Here is an 18,317-nt window from a genome sequence, read left to right as displayed (position 1 = left end):
TTAAACTTGTTGCTGCCTTTCATAGTGTGTAACTTGAAGGCCCTGAGTACTTTCTCCCACACTGAAAACACTGGAATGATAACATTATTTGAACATTACCTAATAAGACTGATTCAGGACAGATAATTAGTTATTTTAAACTTTTCTAGCAGCCCTTCACAAACAGGGAACAGTCTGTCTATTGTCTCCATCTGTCAGCTGCTGCTGGCTCTTCCTCCTCCTCCTCTTCCTCACACACTGCTGAGTTTGTCCTGGTGGATTATCAGGGGTGCAGAGCCTCACAGATGATGTGCAGCAGTGGGTCCCTCAGTCTGTCCTCACTCTGGACACTTGCAGTCGTCACACATGGAAATCAAATGTGTGATAAGCTGCAGGATTCAAACACAAGTGTAACTTATGTTACAGGTGTAACATGTTCACACTTTTATTCCACAATCAGAGAGAAAGAAACAGAGAGTGCAGGACAGACAGACAGGTGACAGTCTCAGGTGTTTACACTGCTACAAAAACAGCACAAGAGAAGGAGGATTTAGTGTTTGTGTTATTACGAGTGCTAAACAAGAAGAGTTCCCAGATGGTACAGTGGACACATGTGTGACTCCTGTGATTAAAGCATCTTTCTTTCAGCTTAACGAGTGAACCGCCAGCTCGTTCAAACACACGTTAAAGTCCGTTTGGCTCGACACCACCGAACAGAGGCAGCAATAGAACACAGCTAACATTAACAGTGTGGTGAATCCTGCTTGTGCCGTGATATTCAGGACTGCAAACCGAGCAGCATCACTGACTTTCAGCTTGTTGTGTTTGTGGATATATTACTGACTTTAATTATCCATAAAATCATCACATTCTCTGTAAGATTAAAGTCAACTATTGTATTATTATATTTTAAAGGCTTTAAAAGCAAGTAAACGCTGAAAGTACAAACATCGCTAATGGCACATAACTTTGCCGACATGTGGCCAACAGTAATGTTTTAATGTTCCTCATTATTAAACATTTGCACATAAATAAGTGACATAATATTCAGTACTTACGTCTTGATGCATTCTCAATCATCCAGGAAAGTAAATCTCCAAAAGTTGAATCTGTTCATCTGGATGTAGCGTTTTGTGGGAGAAACGTTTCGTCACTCATCCAAGTGGGAGACTGAAGAAGTCACTTGGATGAGTGACGAAACGTTTCTCCCACAAAACGCTACGTCCAGATGAACAGATTCAACTTTTGGAGATTCAGTACTTACGTTTAACAGTTTACTCTTCGGCCGCTACGCTTCTGCCGACTGCGGCAAAATTATCCACAGTGACTGCCGCGCTATGAATTGAGGGATATGTTGGGCCACGAAGTCTACATCGCCACAGCCTTAAAATTCAGGGAAATGAAGGCCGCATTTCAGGGCCGCATTTCAAGCAGCCTTTGAATTGGGACAGCCTTCGGCACGCTGTTGTGACGTAATCGGCCTTAAAATGCAGCCTTTAAGGCTGCAGACCCTGAATTGGGATACAGCCATTAAATACACACTCCAGTAATCAGGGGATGGGAAACAGGAGGGAACACGCCTGGGAGACATAACAGCTGACGAAGCAGGGGAAGCGTAAACAGAAAACACTCACATAAGACGCAGACCTTCACAATAAAACCGGAACTTACACATGCAAGGACACAGACTAAGAAACGCGGACTAAACACAGGAATACATGGGCAGAACAGAATAAACACTAAAAAGAGGAAGAACAGAACCAAAATCACAATAATAGAAAACACAAAACACTGGGTCAAAAGGACCCAGGATCATGACAAAATCACTGCACAGAAATTGGGAACTGATACAGAGAGAAACACGTGCACTGTGGATTACTGGCACCTTTGTTGTAATTTTAGCTGTAAATGCACTGTGTTGATACAGAAAGTCATGCATTTGGGTTCTGCTTGTGCCAAACCTGACAGTAAAGTGCATCTAACAAAGCAGTCAGTGAGTGTTAAGTGCTAGATCAGGTGCTAGACCAGCTTCATTCTTACTCTGAATGGCATTACTTTGGCCTCCAGTAATGCTGTGAGGAGCCTTGGAGTCATTTTTGACCATGATATGTCCTTCAATGCACATATGTAGGACTTTCTTACACTTGCGCAATATCTCTAAAATTAGAAATATCCTGTCTCAGAGTGACGCTGAAAAATTACTTCATGCATTTATTACTTCTAGGCTGGACTACTGTAATTCATTATTATCAGGATGTCCTAAAAACTCCCCGAAAAGCCTTCAGTTAATCCAAAATGCTGCAGCAAGAGTACTGACAGGGACTAGAAAGAGACAGCATATTTCTCCTATATTGGCTTAAAAATTTTCTTTTTGATAAAGCATATAGTTAGGGCTGGATCAGGTGACCCTGTATCCTCCCTTAGTTATGCTGTAATAATGGCCATGATACATTGAGTATTTCTTCTTCAGTCACCTTTCGCACTCACTATGTGTTAATAGACCTCTCTGCACTGAATCATACTTGGTATTAATCTCTGGCTCTCTTCCACAACATGTCTTTTATCCTGTCTTCCTCCTCCCTCCCTGAGCCTGGTTTTGCTGGAGGTTTCTTCCTGTTAAAAGGGAGTTTTTCCTTCCTACTACCACCAAAGTGCTTGCTCATGGGGGCTCGTAGGATTGTTGGGTTTTTCTCTGTATGTATTATTGTAGGGTCTACCTTACAATATAAAGGACTTTGAGGTGACTGTTGTTGTGATTTGGCGCTGTATAAATAAATTGAATCAATCAATCAATCATGTCAGCCGTTACAAACTGTTTTCTTTTATTGAAAGCATTTACTCATTAGATTTATTAATTTTTTTCAGTGCCATGGTAAAGGTTTTATTCTCTGACCAGGGCACCATCAATGAAAGGTTTTGCACTCATCCAGTTGTTTCACTCCTTCCTCAATATCATCTTCTTTGTCCAGCAGTCTCGTTTTCCTTTAAATAGTGAACAGACTGCAGAGGAAACAAAAAAAGAGATGGTGGATTCCTGTGGCTTAGCTTTTCTGTACAAAATAGCTGCATTCAGAAATGCTTCTTCATATGACAATATATAATACATGAGTTTTCAACTCACTGTGTCTTCACAGAAGGGTTGAGAGTAATGATGGTATGCGTCCTTGTCCTAAAAAAATAAAGAATAAAATACTATCACTTATCAAACAAAAGTGGAGATTTTGAAACACTGAGAAATGTGAAATCTGCTTTTCCCCCAAAAGGAACAGAAATGGCTCCATCTGCTGGTAGAACATGTCATTCATCTCAATACAAGCAGAGAAATGCAATATGGTTCCAAATTTGTAAGGCTGATAACTCTTCTCCTGAGTGCAATGTATCTCCCACTACAGCCCACAGTGGCATTGAAGATAGTGAAGTACTAGAAAAGAAAACTGTCAAAATTTGGCTCAGCTACAAATAATCTGTCAAAAAAAGAACAGCAAACAAACAAATAACACTGAAGAGTGTGTTTCATCTACAAATTACTTATACTGAAAATGTGAGAAGTCTGTGATGGTAGCCAGGAAAAATCTAATTCAGCATACACCATCTTATCCACTTGCAATGCTAATTAACTGCATACATCTGTCCAAAAAACTAAACCCTTTTATTGTATTTTCATACCATATTAACATTTAATGTTTTAAACACTTTCTTAAATACAAACAGGGTGTACCCTGTGTTAGCTGGGATGGGCTCCAGCCCCCCAGTGACCTGATAAGGATAAGCAGAAGAGAATGGATGGATAGAAATATGCAACCTAAACTAAAGTATAAAATAAAATGCTCTTCACTCTGTTACAACCCGGCTCAAAGGAAGTGACAAGCAAGTGGGAGACCACACACAGGCTTTTAAAGGCTGTAAGATATATTTAATGAAAATAAGGGGAAGAAACTTAGACACAATTGAAATGATATAACACCCATAACTGAAGCCTCAAATAAACATGATGGATGCCAGGTGGAGAGAGACAGCCCACCATGGTTCAGTCAAGATGTCTTTGGCTGTGTCTGAATTCAGGGGAAGGATGCTTAAAATGCCATATTTGGAGGCAATGACGTCACAGCGACGCGACGAGGACTGTCCGAATTGCAAAGAGCACTCAAATGCTGTGTCCCAAAACGTCGGCTGCGTCCTCCGGAGGCCGCATTTGAAGGCCGATTACGTCACAGCCAGGCGACGAAGGCTGTCCCAATTTGTCAACTCCTTCAAATGCGGCCGAGAAATGTGTCCTTCATTTCCCCGAATTTGAAGGATGGGTCCTTCGTGGCCCACCATATCCCAGAATTCATAGCACGGCCCAGCCAAATTTCAGCTGCCAACAATGGCGGCCGCTACTAAGTTTTAAAATTAGTCTTATTAATCTTTCTGGGCCACAAAATAAACTTTTAGCATATTTTCAGGCGAGAAAGTAGCTGTGTAAATTACAAATATCTGCTTGGTTTATCAAGACATCGTATATTTGCAAAAGTGCGCCGACGTTTTCGGAGACGTCTGTTACCCACCCGCTCGATAGCAAGCTGGGGGGGGGGTTCAATGGTCACTCCAGCCGGCGAGAGCAGCGGACTCCCGGCTTCATCGTTTTCAGACCACAGCTAAAATGTGAGCTGTGTCTCAAAACGTCGGCTGCATCCTTCGGAGGACCCGGCCTTCGCGGTCTACGTGGGCCGGGTCCCTCGAAGACCGAGAAGGCCGGAAGTGCGAGGCTTGTGAAATGGGACGGTCTAGCCTTCACATTTGCGTCACCAGCTGTTCCCGCCCTTACCACTTCTCCCCGCCCTTACCGCTTTCTCCCCGTCGGTGAAATAATGGATATCGTTGAAACTCTCTGTATTTTTCTCTTATTTTTGTTAATCGAAGAGTTACAACAAATCAACCGTCGCAGACGACTGATTTATCTCCAACTAAGAGATAACCAAGTTCAGGTACAGTGAAAATACATGTCTTCAGTTTTTTTTCCCCATCGTTTATGTGTGTATTTGAAATCTGTTTACTAGGTAAATAAAACTCCGATGTAGAAGTGATTTTATTCGCTCTTTTATCTTTTATCAGTTAACCAGTGAATTTTACTTAAGTATGATAATCAAAATAAAGTTTTGACACATTTTTTTTTAAAGAACAAGAGCAACATTCATAATAATGACAAAAATAAAACATTTTCCTTATTTTCCTTCACCAGGTGAGACCACAGTACTGCAGGATTAACCTGAGTGTCCCAGTCCTGGACAGGTTTTTTAATAATGAGGACACTAGGCCTGATTTTCGTCTGAGCAGGGAGTCTCTGAAAGAGCTGCTGAACCTCCTTAACCAGGATCGGCCACATGGTTGGGGTGCCACTATTGAGGTCCTTGTGTTTCTTTTCTGGCTGGCAAGTGGAGCATCCTACAGAGTTGTTTCCAGAGTGTTTGTTATTCCTCGCTCCACTGTTCACCACATCGTCCACAGGGTCACAGAGGAGGTGGTGGCTATTCGCCATCAGGTTATCCATCTCCCTCGGACTCCTGAAGACCTAGATGTCCTGTCTCATGGGTTTGCAGGGCTGGCAAGACACAGAGCCTTTTTAAAGGCTGCTGGTGCAATTGACGGCTGCCATGTCTGCATCAAGCCTCCCAGCGGCCCTGATGGTCAGTGCTACAGAAACAGGAAATTGTTCCCATCCATACTCCTGCAGGCATTTTGTGACCATCAGGGCTGCTTCATCGATACATATGTGGGCTGGCCTGGGTCAGTGCATGACTCCAGGGTGCTACGCAACATCCCACTGTACCGGCAGGCCATTTACCCTCCTCCGGGGCATTTCATCTTAGCAGATGGAGGGTACCCATGTCTCCAGCATCCACTTCCCCTCATCACTCCATACAAGAGGCCAGTTCAAGGTGTGGGAGCCCAGCGCTTCAACTCCTATCATTCCAGGGCACGCTCTATTATAGAGCGTGCTTTTGGAATGATGAAGACGAGGTTCCGGGCCATCTTCCTTCAAGTGCTGGAGGTGCACCACACCTTTGTACCACATGTAAGTCATTACAATATAGTGCCATTCTTTTTCAAATAATTATAATGATATAATGGGAACTTTAGTGTATGTACATTTATAAACACCTTTTTTTTAAAAAAACAACAACATCTGTTTCAGGTCATAACAGCATGTGCTGTCCTACACAACATCTGCCTCGGTGCTGGTGACACTATGGACCTGGAGGATGCACCTGAGGATGATGTGCAAGATGAGGGGGAGATGGGTTTGGAGGCAGTCAGTGGTGCTCCCTGGCGGGACCAGCTATCTGCTGAGGTGTCTGCCCTGGAGGATCTAACCCCAAGACCATGAATATTTTTAAACAGGCAAGTATTCTGTTAGTAGAGCATTTTTTAGATATTACTTGTTCGATCTTTATTAACAGGATTGTTTGCATCTTTCTGAATACATCTTAGTGACATGGCAGCCGTCAGTTACATCAGCCCTGCAAACCCAAGTGACAGATGATGCGGTGGACAGTGGAAACAAGCATCCCTAGACCTTATGGAGATCACCCTGTATGATGCTTCACTTACTAGCTGGAAATACAAACCAAGGTCTTGCTTGTGGCACCTCCTCCATCTCTCTGGTCCTGGTCCAGCACATTCAGCAGCACTGCCTGAGACTTCCTGCTCAGCCAAAGATCAGACCTGGTTAAAAGTACCTGTGCTTACTGGGACACTCAGGTTAATCCTGACTGTCATAATAATTCTTAAGAATTCATGTTTTTTGTTGTTTTTCTATTGTTACTTTTTTCAGACATTTTAATTAATTGTGTTGATAAAATTTATGTTGTACATAGTTTCTTTAAAAAAAAAAAAGGAAAAACAATGCAAACTAGAAAGTGCATTTTCTGAAGAAACTGCAGTGTGAATGCTTGAATCTGAATGTGTGCACTGAAAAGAATTAATTGCTGAATTTTAAGTTAAAAATGTTGAATGAGATGAAAAATACAGAAATTGTAACTTGAAAACAAAAGTGCTGAACTGCTAATAGCTGACAACCACACAGAAGTTGGAAAAGAGCTGAAAATGTTTTCATTTTAAATTAGAAAAACCTAAGAAATGAGAAAAGAAAATTTAGAGTCAGAAAACATCTGAATGAATATTAAAAGTTCATATTCTTTGAATCACTGAATGACTAAAATGTGATCCCTCCACTTGGATCCACACAGTTTAAAAACTTTACATCTCTGAGCTTTGAAACACACAGTGTTGGAAAGAGAACAACTATGGCGACGTTTTGAGGGTAAAATGATGTCTGTAGAGCAAACACTGTGGACACAGCAGCAGTTGAAAGAGAAGTGTTTAAGATGAATCTTGGCACAGTGAGAGACAGAGCTCGTTAGGCAGGCAGGTGTGAGCCTGGTTGCTATAGTGACTGCACCCAATGGCTCCATACACACGCACACAGACATGCACCTCACTTTTGCTGCTTAAAATGAACAGAAAAGTCAGGCCCAAACAAATCCTTCCCAAATGAAAAGTATAGGTCGTATTGACAAAATTCTTTCACCGTGAGCGACAGCAATGTCTACTCTACTGAATTCTCAGTTTTCATGCCTGTAGATTTTAATATATGGACGTGGTGACAATGTAAAGACAGCCTGTACTTCTGATTTTCAAACAAACCTTCTGAGCCATTTTAACATTAGAGTCTATGGAAGAGTTGGAGGGAGGAGGCTGCACATTGGTGACATTTATGAAAGAACCATAACACCTAGTACAATAGTAAACACATTGAATGAAAGAGTACAGCGATGGCTACGTTTTGAGGGTAAAATCATACCTGTAGAGCAAACGCTGCGGACACAGCAGCAGTTTTAAAAAATATTTTAAGATTAATTTTCTTGCTCCTCTCACTCTAGCAGTTGAGCTGTCTCACTCTAGCCCCAACATTCCGTCCCATACACACCCATTATAAACTCTGAAACGGGTGAAAAAACATCATGAAACTTAAACTGGAACTGAAGAAAAAGTATAATAGATATTGAAAAGATAAATACAAGTTGAATAGTTGAATGTCATGTCTTCGTTTTAAAGTTTGAATGATGGCTCTACGTCAATGTATGTGGAAGTAGATACAGTTTAAAGAGGAGTGAGTTGAATGAGAATTTGAAGGGTCTCCCCATTGAAATACATGGGAAATTTTTGTTGAAAAAGTTGAATAATTTTAAAAATATAAATGTTATAAATGAGAAAAGTAGAAGCAGTCATGTCCAAAACAAGAGGAATCTAATGGTGTTTGAATGGTTTTTCTAAGTTGAATGGTTTTGAAGGAGATAGATGCCAAAAAACGTACGGAATATGATATAATAACTAGAAAGTGCATTTTCTGAAGAAACTGCAGTGTGAATGCTTGAATCTGAATGTCTGCACTGAAATGAAATAATTACTGAATATTAAGCTAAAAATGCTGAATTAGCTGGAAAATACAGAATTTTTAACCTGAAAACAAAAGTGCAGAACTTTTGAAAGCTAATTTTCATACAGAAGAAGTTGGAAAATAGCTGAACATGTTTAAAATGTAAATTAGAAAAAGATGAGTAATGACAAAAGAAAATTTAGAAAATTTAGAGTCAGAAAACCTCTGAATGAATAACAGAAGTTCATATTCTTCTAATCACTTAAAGAGTGGAATTGTGTATTATAAATCTCTAATTCATAAAAAAAAAATAAAAATAAATGTAAAAACAAATTTGTTGAATTGAGCTGAACAGATGAACAAACATTCTGGAGAAAATACAAGCTTTAATATACAGCATAATGTTTTTCAGACATATACACGTGTATATCATGTTTAATGGTATTACATACATCAATTTGTTTTGTATTTCATAGAAAATAACATAAAAATCTTAAGTCATATTGTACAGCTTCTTTCTGAAAAGGACTTAAATTAGTTCAACAAATGTTTTTTTTTCAAAATAGAATAAAAATCATTTTAAAAAGAGACGTTTGCAATGTTTTAAGGTGTTAATAATCTGATCCTGTCATGTGTCTGTTCAACTTTAGTTTTTGGCACAGACTCCATTCTTAAAGAACAAATTACAAAATAACAAACAAATAAAATTGAAATTAAAGTAGCTTTTTTTTGTTAAACACTTCACAGTAGAATAAATAAAAAATATCTAAATTAAATAACTAAATGAAAATAATAAGCAACATATGAAATACATGAAAATTCAACTTTTAAAACCACAATCCTGAACCTTTAAATTGTGTTGGTTTCTTAGAACATGGCTGAACAGCTGTTTCTATCGGTCTACTTAATCTACTGATCTGTCTACACATCCTTTTATTACTCATTCTTTTTTATGTTTTAATGTAAACAGAGTCCACACAGTGGTAAAAGAGAACTGTATAGAGATTTTTGAGTAAACTCAAATGAAAGCCTAAGGTGGTGACACAGTTTACCACATGCAAATAATCAAATAAACACATTAGTCCTTTTTGTGAACATGGACAAATAAGTATCATTAGTTTACAGCATTGTTCAGCCATGCCACTAATGCTTTTTAGCACTGTGTTTTAACCTGGGCTCAGACACAAAGTCCCAAATTTAGTTAGTCCCTGACTTTGAGTTGTGGTTATGACTAATTATTATACACAAGGCTTTATCTATCTGAACTCTAAGGACACAAATATGAAAAAACCTATACTTACCAGCTGATACCCCACACTACACACTAGGTGTGCCATGTGACCTGAAACTTTGGTACAAACCCATCATAATCATTCTGTTAACACTGTTTTTTAACACTGTTTGTGTTGCTGTTCAGAAGTTTAAAATGTTTTAGATTGGATTACATGGAATGAATTTGAGTTCTCTTGGGGTTTTTCATCTGTTTCGTTCTCAGCAGATTTTTTTTCCCCATACTGTTGAATTCCAGTTACCACATTTCTGGTCATATGACATCCCGAGTGCCCAGTTAAAAAAATCCCCACAGTTAATTCAACATTAAAACAAAATAAAAATATGTTAAATAAATAAAGGTTTGCTCTGTGATGAAATATTAAATAAGCATACATTGTACAGAGCTCTAACAATGAAAACAATCCTTTAGCCTGTTGATCAGAGAGAGGCAGTCATTATGTCCATTTAAAACCTGTAATCAAAGAGCACAACATTTCTGTGAAACTATAAAGTCCCATATGATCCTCATCATGTCCAGTGACTTCAGAGTGGATCCTCCCTGTCATCCGGCCAGTGTTTGATGTGTGGCAAGCAGCACAGAAGCAGGATAGCTGAGGACTTTAAAAGAAGAGCAGAAAACAGGAACATATGTAGTTGTAAATGTAAATACCGGTGATACTTGTCAAAAGGAATAAAATAATGAAAATGTTAACTTACACACTCATTTAAGGAGGATCTTGACACTGCACAGAGGAGGCACAGTCAGTCTGACAATGATGGTGATCTCCAGTGATGTTTTCCTGCAGAAACATTCCTGCCGACTGGCCATATGATCCAGAGTAGTTGGTTTGTAATGAACAGAAAGGTGTATATGTTAGGTAGTGTGCACTTAGAGCTGGTCCTAAGAAACAAACACATCCTGTAATAAACTGAATACCTTTAGTAGTGCTGCTGCAAATATAAAGCCCTTCTATCATGTGTGGTTTCAAAGAAGGTGTTTTGGAGGCTCAGTCACAGAAACTGTGCAGTCTGTTCAGTCTTGAGTGTCTCAGCTCTGAAGGGGATGGATCACAGAGGGAAACACCTGAGTAGAGACATTAAAATACACTCAACATAACACTCCTAAGGTCAAGTGAAAACACAATTTAAACACTTTACAAAGAATTAATACATGTTTTCATGGAAATAATGTCATTAACCCTTTTTGTTGTGAGTAAATCTCACCAACTGCTTGTGGGACAAGCTAGAAGGAGGACTTATCACAGAATGTCTCCTGTGCTCCAGATGTGAAGTCTCACGCTCTGATCGTACGGCGATGAAGATGGTGATGATGAAGCCTCTCTGATCTGTGGCATTACAGTTTCTGGCTGCTATGTGCTTCACACTGTTGGATTTTACATGTGAAGCTTGGAGAAGACACAGGAGGACTGTGTCTCTCTTGAAAAGAAAAAAAGAAAAAAAGAAACCTAACAACCTCCCACCGCACCCCCACCCCCCATTCAACTCCCACCTACCCACTCCACTCAACTCCCCAGCCTCACACCATCCAATGTCTATACAAATGTAGGGTATCAGCTGGTAACAAAAAGCAAGTGTAACATATGTAGTACATATGTGACACTGCTGAAACATTTCTGGCCAGAAATCCAGAAATGTGCAGTTATCAGCCAGTGCATTTATCAACCCAGACCAGACCCACCCTGATAAATGCACTGGCTGAAACACGATAAAAGCTCATAAAAATGTATGTTTCATTGAAAGATTTGTCCAAAAATATAATCATATACTTTTGAAAAAGTTTAAAGATTATAACAAACTGAAATCAATAACATTTTTGTAAATATTATTTCAAAATAGAGGCACAGATAAACTGGCTTAACTGTCATTATTGCTGTAATTAGGTTTTTCTTTTTTTCCTTTTTCTTTTTTTTTTAAAAAAAGCAACCTTTAGTCATTGTTGTTCTCTCAGAAACAATGAAGAAGCTGTTGAACATTTATGTGTTGTGTGGGCAATCCTCTGGTCCACCCTCCCTCCCTCCCAGCCACAGTGAGACTGGGGCAGCCTGAAAGGATTTTGAAGCCTGGCTGCAGAGGATATGCCTACACTGTTCGTTTTAAACTGCTATATTTGATTTTTCTGACATTCATAGATTACTGATTTTTAGATTTTCTGTAATAAATAAAATTGTCATATTTTACTGATATCATTACTTTATTCATTTAATTGTATTTTATGTAAAAAGAATTCAAACATTATACTGCAATGCAGGGCGTTTTTTCTTAAGTCAACTTTTAAATATCGCTCTACTTTCTTAAGTCATTCAAAAATATAAAAATTACTTACTGTAGTCAAAGATCTAGATCATGAATCATCACAGGACAATGCACAGTATACAGGGTCATGGTAACTATGGTAGGTCTTCATGACTCCAGAATGGAGACATCGCTCTGGCTGAGAAATGAAAATAAGGTCAAGCAGTGTGTTCTTCTCTGTAGTAGGGCAGTGATGACCTGTGCGTATCCCCTAGACTCAAACAGCTCCAGGATTGGTTTATTTGCACTGGATAAAACATTCTCATTAAAATCACCACAAACTATGATGGGATGACAGTCCATGATCTCTAATGAGTCTAATAGGCTTACCAGGTTTTTCAGGAATGGCCTCAGAGTGTAGTCTGGAGGTCTGTATACAACTGCAATCAGTGCACTGACTGGTGCTTCAACCTTTAAAGCCAGAAATTCAAGGTCAGTTACATTATGGATGTACTGTTTTTCATGCACTTTAATGTCACTTTTCACATAAACAGCAACTCCACCACCACTTCTGTTTGCCATCTGGGGAAAGTTTGTGTAGGACAGGTGTCTGTTGCGTTTGAACAAATTGTAATTTTCCAAGTGGAGACTCTCTGCGACAAAAGAGCCCCGCAGGTGTGTTTCTGTTAGGCACAAAACATCTGCTAGACAGAATTCATGGTGACTCTTGATGTCATTAATGTGAGCTGGCAGTCCCTCTGTATTATGATGAACAATGGTGAAAACCTCTGACCTGCTCAGTGTTTTTCTCACGTGTAGAAGAGGCATCATGTCATCAAGGTTGGCTTGTCTCATGTTCTCAAGCGCTGCAGTGATTTCTGGGTTGGTGAATATTTTTTTCTCCTCCATATCAAGAAGATACAGTCCACTGAGAGACGTCACTCTACTGACAGCTACGTAGGCCATGCCGGGCTCAAAAATGCTCTTAAGAGAGACAACAGCTGATGTGGTTGTCATACCCTGTACCTTATGTATTGTACATGCAAAGGCCAGCTTTACTGGGAACTGTCTTCGTACCACTCCTTTCTGCTTTAGATTCTCCTCTGCTCTCTCAATGTACACCATGTCGTCTGCTGGTGTGCAGTTATTCTTTCCAGATGTCTCATTATCCATTTTAAGTCCAAGCTTGATGATGTGTTGGTCATTTTCAGAGTAAACTACTCTAAGTAGTTTTCCAAAAGCTCCATTAACCAAACCATTTTGTATGTCAATGTTTCTGGTGAGCATGACACGAGCTCCTTCTGCAACTTTCAGTGTGTCTGGTAACTCGTTTTTACCTCCTTTGAATGGTCTGTCTTGAAGTGCCATTCTGCCAGTTCTAGGATCCTTTCTATAATCATCTGCATGGATGTCAATGATATGAGTATGGAGCAGAGCCAGTGTTGCAGAGTTGTGTGCATCCACTTCTTTATTAGTTGCAAAAATGTGCAACGCATCAGTCGGACAAAGGGCTGGTTCAGTTATGGCCTGTGACAACAAATCTCTATCTGCTTCGCAAAGCTCATCCAACTTTCCTTTCACACGGATTCTGTTCAGCATCTCAGCAAAGACAACATCATCTTTCTGACGCATAATCTCAGTCAGAGTGATCATCTGAAAATGCTCCCGCCACAGGTCGATCTCGGACGGGTCGTGCACACAGAGCGGTTTAGACTGTCGCACTGGGGGTAGCTGATAGAAGTCTCCAACAGCAATGACTGACATGCCTCCAAAGGGTCTCCGAGTCCCTTTGATCTGTTTGAGTCTTGCATCTACATATGCAAAGAGATGTCTTGACACCATAGACACTTCGTCAATGACGATTATTTCAGCATTCAAAAGTTCTGATCTGACTTCATCCAGCTGATTGCCAAGTCCCTGAATGGGAGGTTTTAAGCTTCTCGGAGCTTGAGAAGAGAATGCAGTGTTGTTCCAGAAATGTTAAATGCTGCAGTCCCAGTGAAAGCAGTTAACAGGACAGTGGGTTTTGATATGTCAACGTCGTCTGCATATCTGGGCACTTTGCTCAGTATCTTAGATGCTTCTGAGTAGATGCATTTGATAAGATGTGATTTTCCTGTTCCAGCACCACCATTAATATAAAAGAAAAACTGCTCTGGATTTAGAGCACAGACTCTTTTAATGCACCAGTCTCTAACTGCATAAAATATGCAGGCTTGCTTCTTATTCAGATTCTGAAACATCTGACGTAACAACGTGGGATCAATAGCAGGGGGTTCCCTGATGGCTCTGACTTCTGTTGAAGCATCAGCCTGACGGCTGTAGTCAGGCACATCTTCCTGTTCATTTTCATTGTCTCGCTCTCTTTCTTGTTCAACAAGTGGCAACCTTACGAGATCTGATTCAGGTGCCAGATTACACCATTCATCAGTCATACCTCTGTTCTGTTCATATTCCTCAACAGCGCTCTCGATCTCCTCACTGTTTTTCTCATATTTCTCTCTGTTTCTTTTGACAATGTGTTGCACGTACTCAAGACGGTCAGTACCTGGTAGCTGTACACAGCCAGCACCATAGAAAGCCTGATAGGTTGGCAAAGATGGTGTTTTCAGTTCGTGGTCTGAACGATGAGGAAGGTACAGTTTAAGCAGTCTTCCGTAATATTGCTCTGGATGTTTTCTTGTGAGCAGCGGTGAAATCTGATGATAGCAGGCTTATCATTTTTGCGCCTTTGCACAAATCCCATCTCATTGAGAAGGGGCAAAACATCTTACCTTTTGTCTGTTGGCCATAGACAATCCTGCAAGTAGCAGCAAAGTCTGCCATGCACATCTCCTCATACTCTGGTGTTTCAGGTCTGGCTTTGTATTGTCATTCAAAGATGTCATCCAAACATTGGAAGACTCAGGTGTTGTGTTGTCCAGAACTGACAGGGGACGACTCATTTTCACAGGATTATCATCTGTTGGTATGAATATTACAGCACGTGAACATTGCTTCATGTGAAGACCACATGCACGAGCAACACACTCCTGTGCACTGATCTCTCGCTTCTTTGAATATGCCTGCATGACGGCTCTCATTTCATCGCACTCATTTACACTGTCCTTATGGGAGTTCTCAATGACAGTTTTCAGGTACTCAGATAGCCCGCCCTCTTTTTTTGATATATATTTCATTAAATAATTTGCTGCACCGAAAGCATCTAGAACAAAGCTTATGTCGATATTACTGTTCCAGGCTTCAAGCAGATGTGGATTATAGCCGTTTATCCAAGAGTCTTTTGGATCACGCTTTAGTATGATCGTACTCCTTGTGTTCATTTTATTCAGGTATCTCTCATATTCTGCATTCGTCAGCTTGCATCGAGCCAAGAGCTGCTCTAAACTCATGGAAGCAGTTTCAGGTTCATTCAGCAGCTGGTTCAGTGGTCTGAGCTTGTTCTTTGCTGTTTCTACCTCCAGTTCATCATCCTCACTTGGTCTTGTGATCATTGTCTCATTGCAGGGTGGTTTGGGAAAACCAAAACGGCACCCAGAGCTTAAACTCCTAAAGCACGTCTTTGTGTGGTTCTTACTGTGTTTTTGCACTTCTGTTACTTTCTTGTACAGTTCAGGTGTTTATGTGGATCAGGCAGCTGAGCTGTGATGTATTTGTTTATAAAATCAACAACAGTTGATCATCATCCTCCTCAAACACAGGAGCACCTTCTACCCACAGGAGACAGTGTATGTGTGGGCTTCCTCTGTGCTGAAATTCAACTCTGTAAAAGTAGTCAATGACTTTGCCAAGTGGCTCTGCAGGAGATAAGAGTAAATCTCTGAATAATGCTTCAACTCTCTTGTCAAACATGCGCATTGTTGTGACAGGATTGCTCCTCAGGATGTCACACTTTGCTGACCAGTCAGTCCTTCAAAATTGACTTGTTCACCTTGCTGCCTTGTTATTGCCTCAATCACTTCAGGCCAGCGCATTTCAGCAGCTGAAAATGTGCAAAAGAACGTGGGAGTTCCCAACTGTCTGATCATAGCAAAAAGATCTCTTGTTGTTTTCTCCCAATAGGCTGGGGTTCCTCTCAGAGGCTGCATGAATCTCACTGCATCTTTATTTTTCACCAGTTTCTCCACCTCATGTTTATCTTGTAACATGCCTGAGGTTATTTTTCTCCCATCTCTGGTCAAAGGCTTTGCCTTTCTTAACTGTATTGTCATGCTGGAAGTAGCCAAGTGTATTTCAGTCACAAACTGTGCAAAGAACAAATAGTTTGTGTCTCTGGCAAAACGATCATCAGTGCAGAAAAGTCTTGATTTGAAATACCCACTGGGGATACTTTGATCAGCCTTCTTTCATCAAGTGTGTTTTGGCCTGTAGGAAACTGCACAGGGAAGGCCATGGCCTCCAGTTTAGGTGTTTTGAAAAAACTTATTGGATTGTTTCTCTCTGCAGGAGCAACAGAGTAGATTCCTTCACTGAAACATAATATTCCTCAGCCACATCAGGGGCTGCAAACAGGACTCAAGTGCAAAACCACCATTAGTCAGTCCATCTGCTTGCTCTGAATCATCTCTCATCTGCTCATGTGGTTGTTCACCATCACAGGGTAACATGTCAATATCCTGTTCATTTTTATTTTGTGCTTCACTCAGTGCATTTTTCTCACAGCTGTCAATTTCCATTAAATCAGCCTCATCATAATCGTCCTCATTCATGTTTTCATCATCCTCCTCCTCATCATCTTCATCAGGAAGTGTTGGGTCACACAGCTCAGCATCATCTCTGATGCTCACATCCTTATACTGTGGATGAATCTGCTTGAGTTATGCAGTGCTTGCACAAGTTAGACCAGCTTACAGTCTGAAACAGCTGATGACCTTTGTAAGACAAGCGTCTCTTCAGTTTACTCTCATCACCTGAGAATTAATTCTCAATCGAGGCAATGCTTCAACAGTTTCCTGTACCTCTGATGGGACACAGACCACATTTCCTCTAATTGCTCTCTGCCTGCCTTTGGGAAGAGGAATAATCTTGGCAAATGGTATGCACTTGGCTATGAGATGTCTCTCCAGTATGTTGAGATCAGACAATTCAGGTGGAATATCAGCAAGATCCAGTTTATTGGCAACAGCAAGTGCTGGCATGGATCCATTTTTAAGATGATCGTGGCAGGTGTGACAAATCCACTCTCTCTTTCTCTCATCAGGCACATTGCACTGCTCAGTTCTGCAGTTTTCATCACAAACATGAACATACTTTCCTGTCAAACATGTTGCAACCACATGTGGGTTTTGACATAATTTGACCTTGTGCAGGGTCGTACTTGGTTGGAAATGAAGCCTTGAAACAGACAGTACATGGTATGATGGTCCAACTTTGATTTGTGATTTGAACACCGATATGGCCTCGTTGATCACACTGTTGTCACTCTCTTGGTTTGTCTGTTCACCCATCTGTATTCCCTTCTATTTTCATGGCACATCTCATGTTGTGCATAATCCTGAATGCAAGATTACTTTGATACCTGTCTCGCATTAGTTGTTTCATCAGTTGTCTCTGTCTCTCTCTGAATTCTGGGTTTTCTCGATACCTTTTAGTGATGTAGCTTTTTTCTCCTCTCTGAAATCAGTATTCTCACAGTAACGTCTTTTAATATATTGTTTTGTTTTGTCTAACTTTAGCATTCTCACAGTAGCGTCTTTTAAATATTGTTGTTGTTTCTTTCTGAATTCTTCATCTCACAGTAACGTCTTTAACATACTGTTGTTGTTTCTTTCTGAATTCAGCATTCGCATGGTAACGTCTTTTAACATACTGTTGTTTTTTCTGTCTAACTTCAGGATTGTTTTATATGCCTCGCTTGTGCAAGATTTTTTCTTTTCTTTGTAATCTTTATTTGAAGCATACTTTTGTCGTTCTTTCCTTTTTGGTTTTCTTTCTCTGATTTCTGGTTTCTCTGATGCCATTAATCTTCTTTTCATTTTGTGCCTTTGTTGTTATTAACTTTTTTCAGTTTTGTAAAACTATATCAGAAAGATCACAGGCAGCAACATTTTTATTGCAGCATTTGATTGACATGAAAAAGCATCCTTGATGGAAGGAAATTAATTCACTGCATAGTTCTTCAGTTGGTATATTAGGAGGTTCATTCTGATCTTCATATGATGTGAACTGAGTCATGTGGACTTCTTTTTGTTTCACCAGTGGCGTACAAATGGACATTTGACAAAAGATGTTCTCAGTCAGATCAGTGGTTGTTTTCTCCTTGGAGTAGAGGGTTTGCTTCATCAACAGTTGTATCAGAGTGAGTAGGTGCCACAGCAGTGGCAGCTGTTGGTCTGCAGACTGTGTCTGTGATAGTATCACTCAGGTTGACTGTGCTCATACTGTAAATGCACAG

The 18,317-nt window shown here is 40.2% G+C and overlaps 2 protein-coding genes across 2 annotated transcripts; one reads left to right on the top strand and one right to left on the bottom strand.

Annotated features, from left to right (window-relative positions):
• The first annotated feature begins 4,075 nt into the window (after positions 1–4,075).
• LOC112842352 (putative nuclease HARBI1) lies at positions 4,076–6,354 on the top strand. The gene is made up of 3 exons (XM_025898643.1): positions 4,076–4,144; positions 5,201–6,034; positions 6,155–6,354. The coding sequence occupies exons 1-3, from the start codon at positions 4,076–4,078 to the stop codon at positions 6,344–6,346; spliced, it is 1,095 nt and encodes a 364-aa protein (XP_025754428.1). The 3' UTR covers positions 6,347–6,354.
• Positions 6,355–9,908: 3,554 nt separating this feature from the next.
• On the bottom strand, positions 9,909–14,755 carry LOC109194768 (ATP-dependent DNA helicase PIF1-like). Its single transcript, XM_025898641.1, has 5 exons — positions 14,698–14,755; positions 14,361–14,543; positions 12,314–13,869; positions 10,388–10,724; positions 9,909–10,288 (listed from the first exon to the last, which is right to left on the bottom strand). The coding sequence occupies exons 1-4, from the start codon at positions 14,753–14,755 to the stop codon at positions 10,719–10,721; spliced, it is 1,803 nt and encodes a 600-aa protein (XP_025754426.1). The 3' UTR covers positions 9,909–10,288; positions 10,388–10,718.
• Positions 14,756–18,317: the final 3,562 nt, after the last annotated feature.

This window comes from Oreochromis niloticus, linkage group LG15 (genome assembly GCF_001858045.2).
Source record: "Oreochromis niloticus isolate F11D_XX linkage group LG15, O_niloticus_UMD_NMBU, whole genome shotgun sequence".
NCBI lineage: Eukaryota > Metazoa > Chordata > Actinopteri > Cichliformes > Cichlidae > Oreochromis > Oreochromis niloticus.
This window is presented reverse-complemented; position numbering and strand designations above follow the sequence as displayed.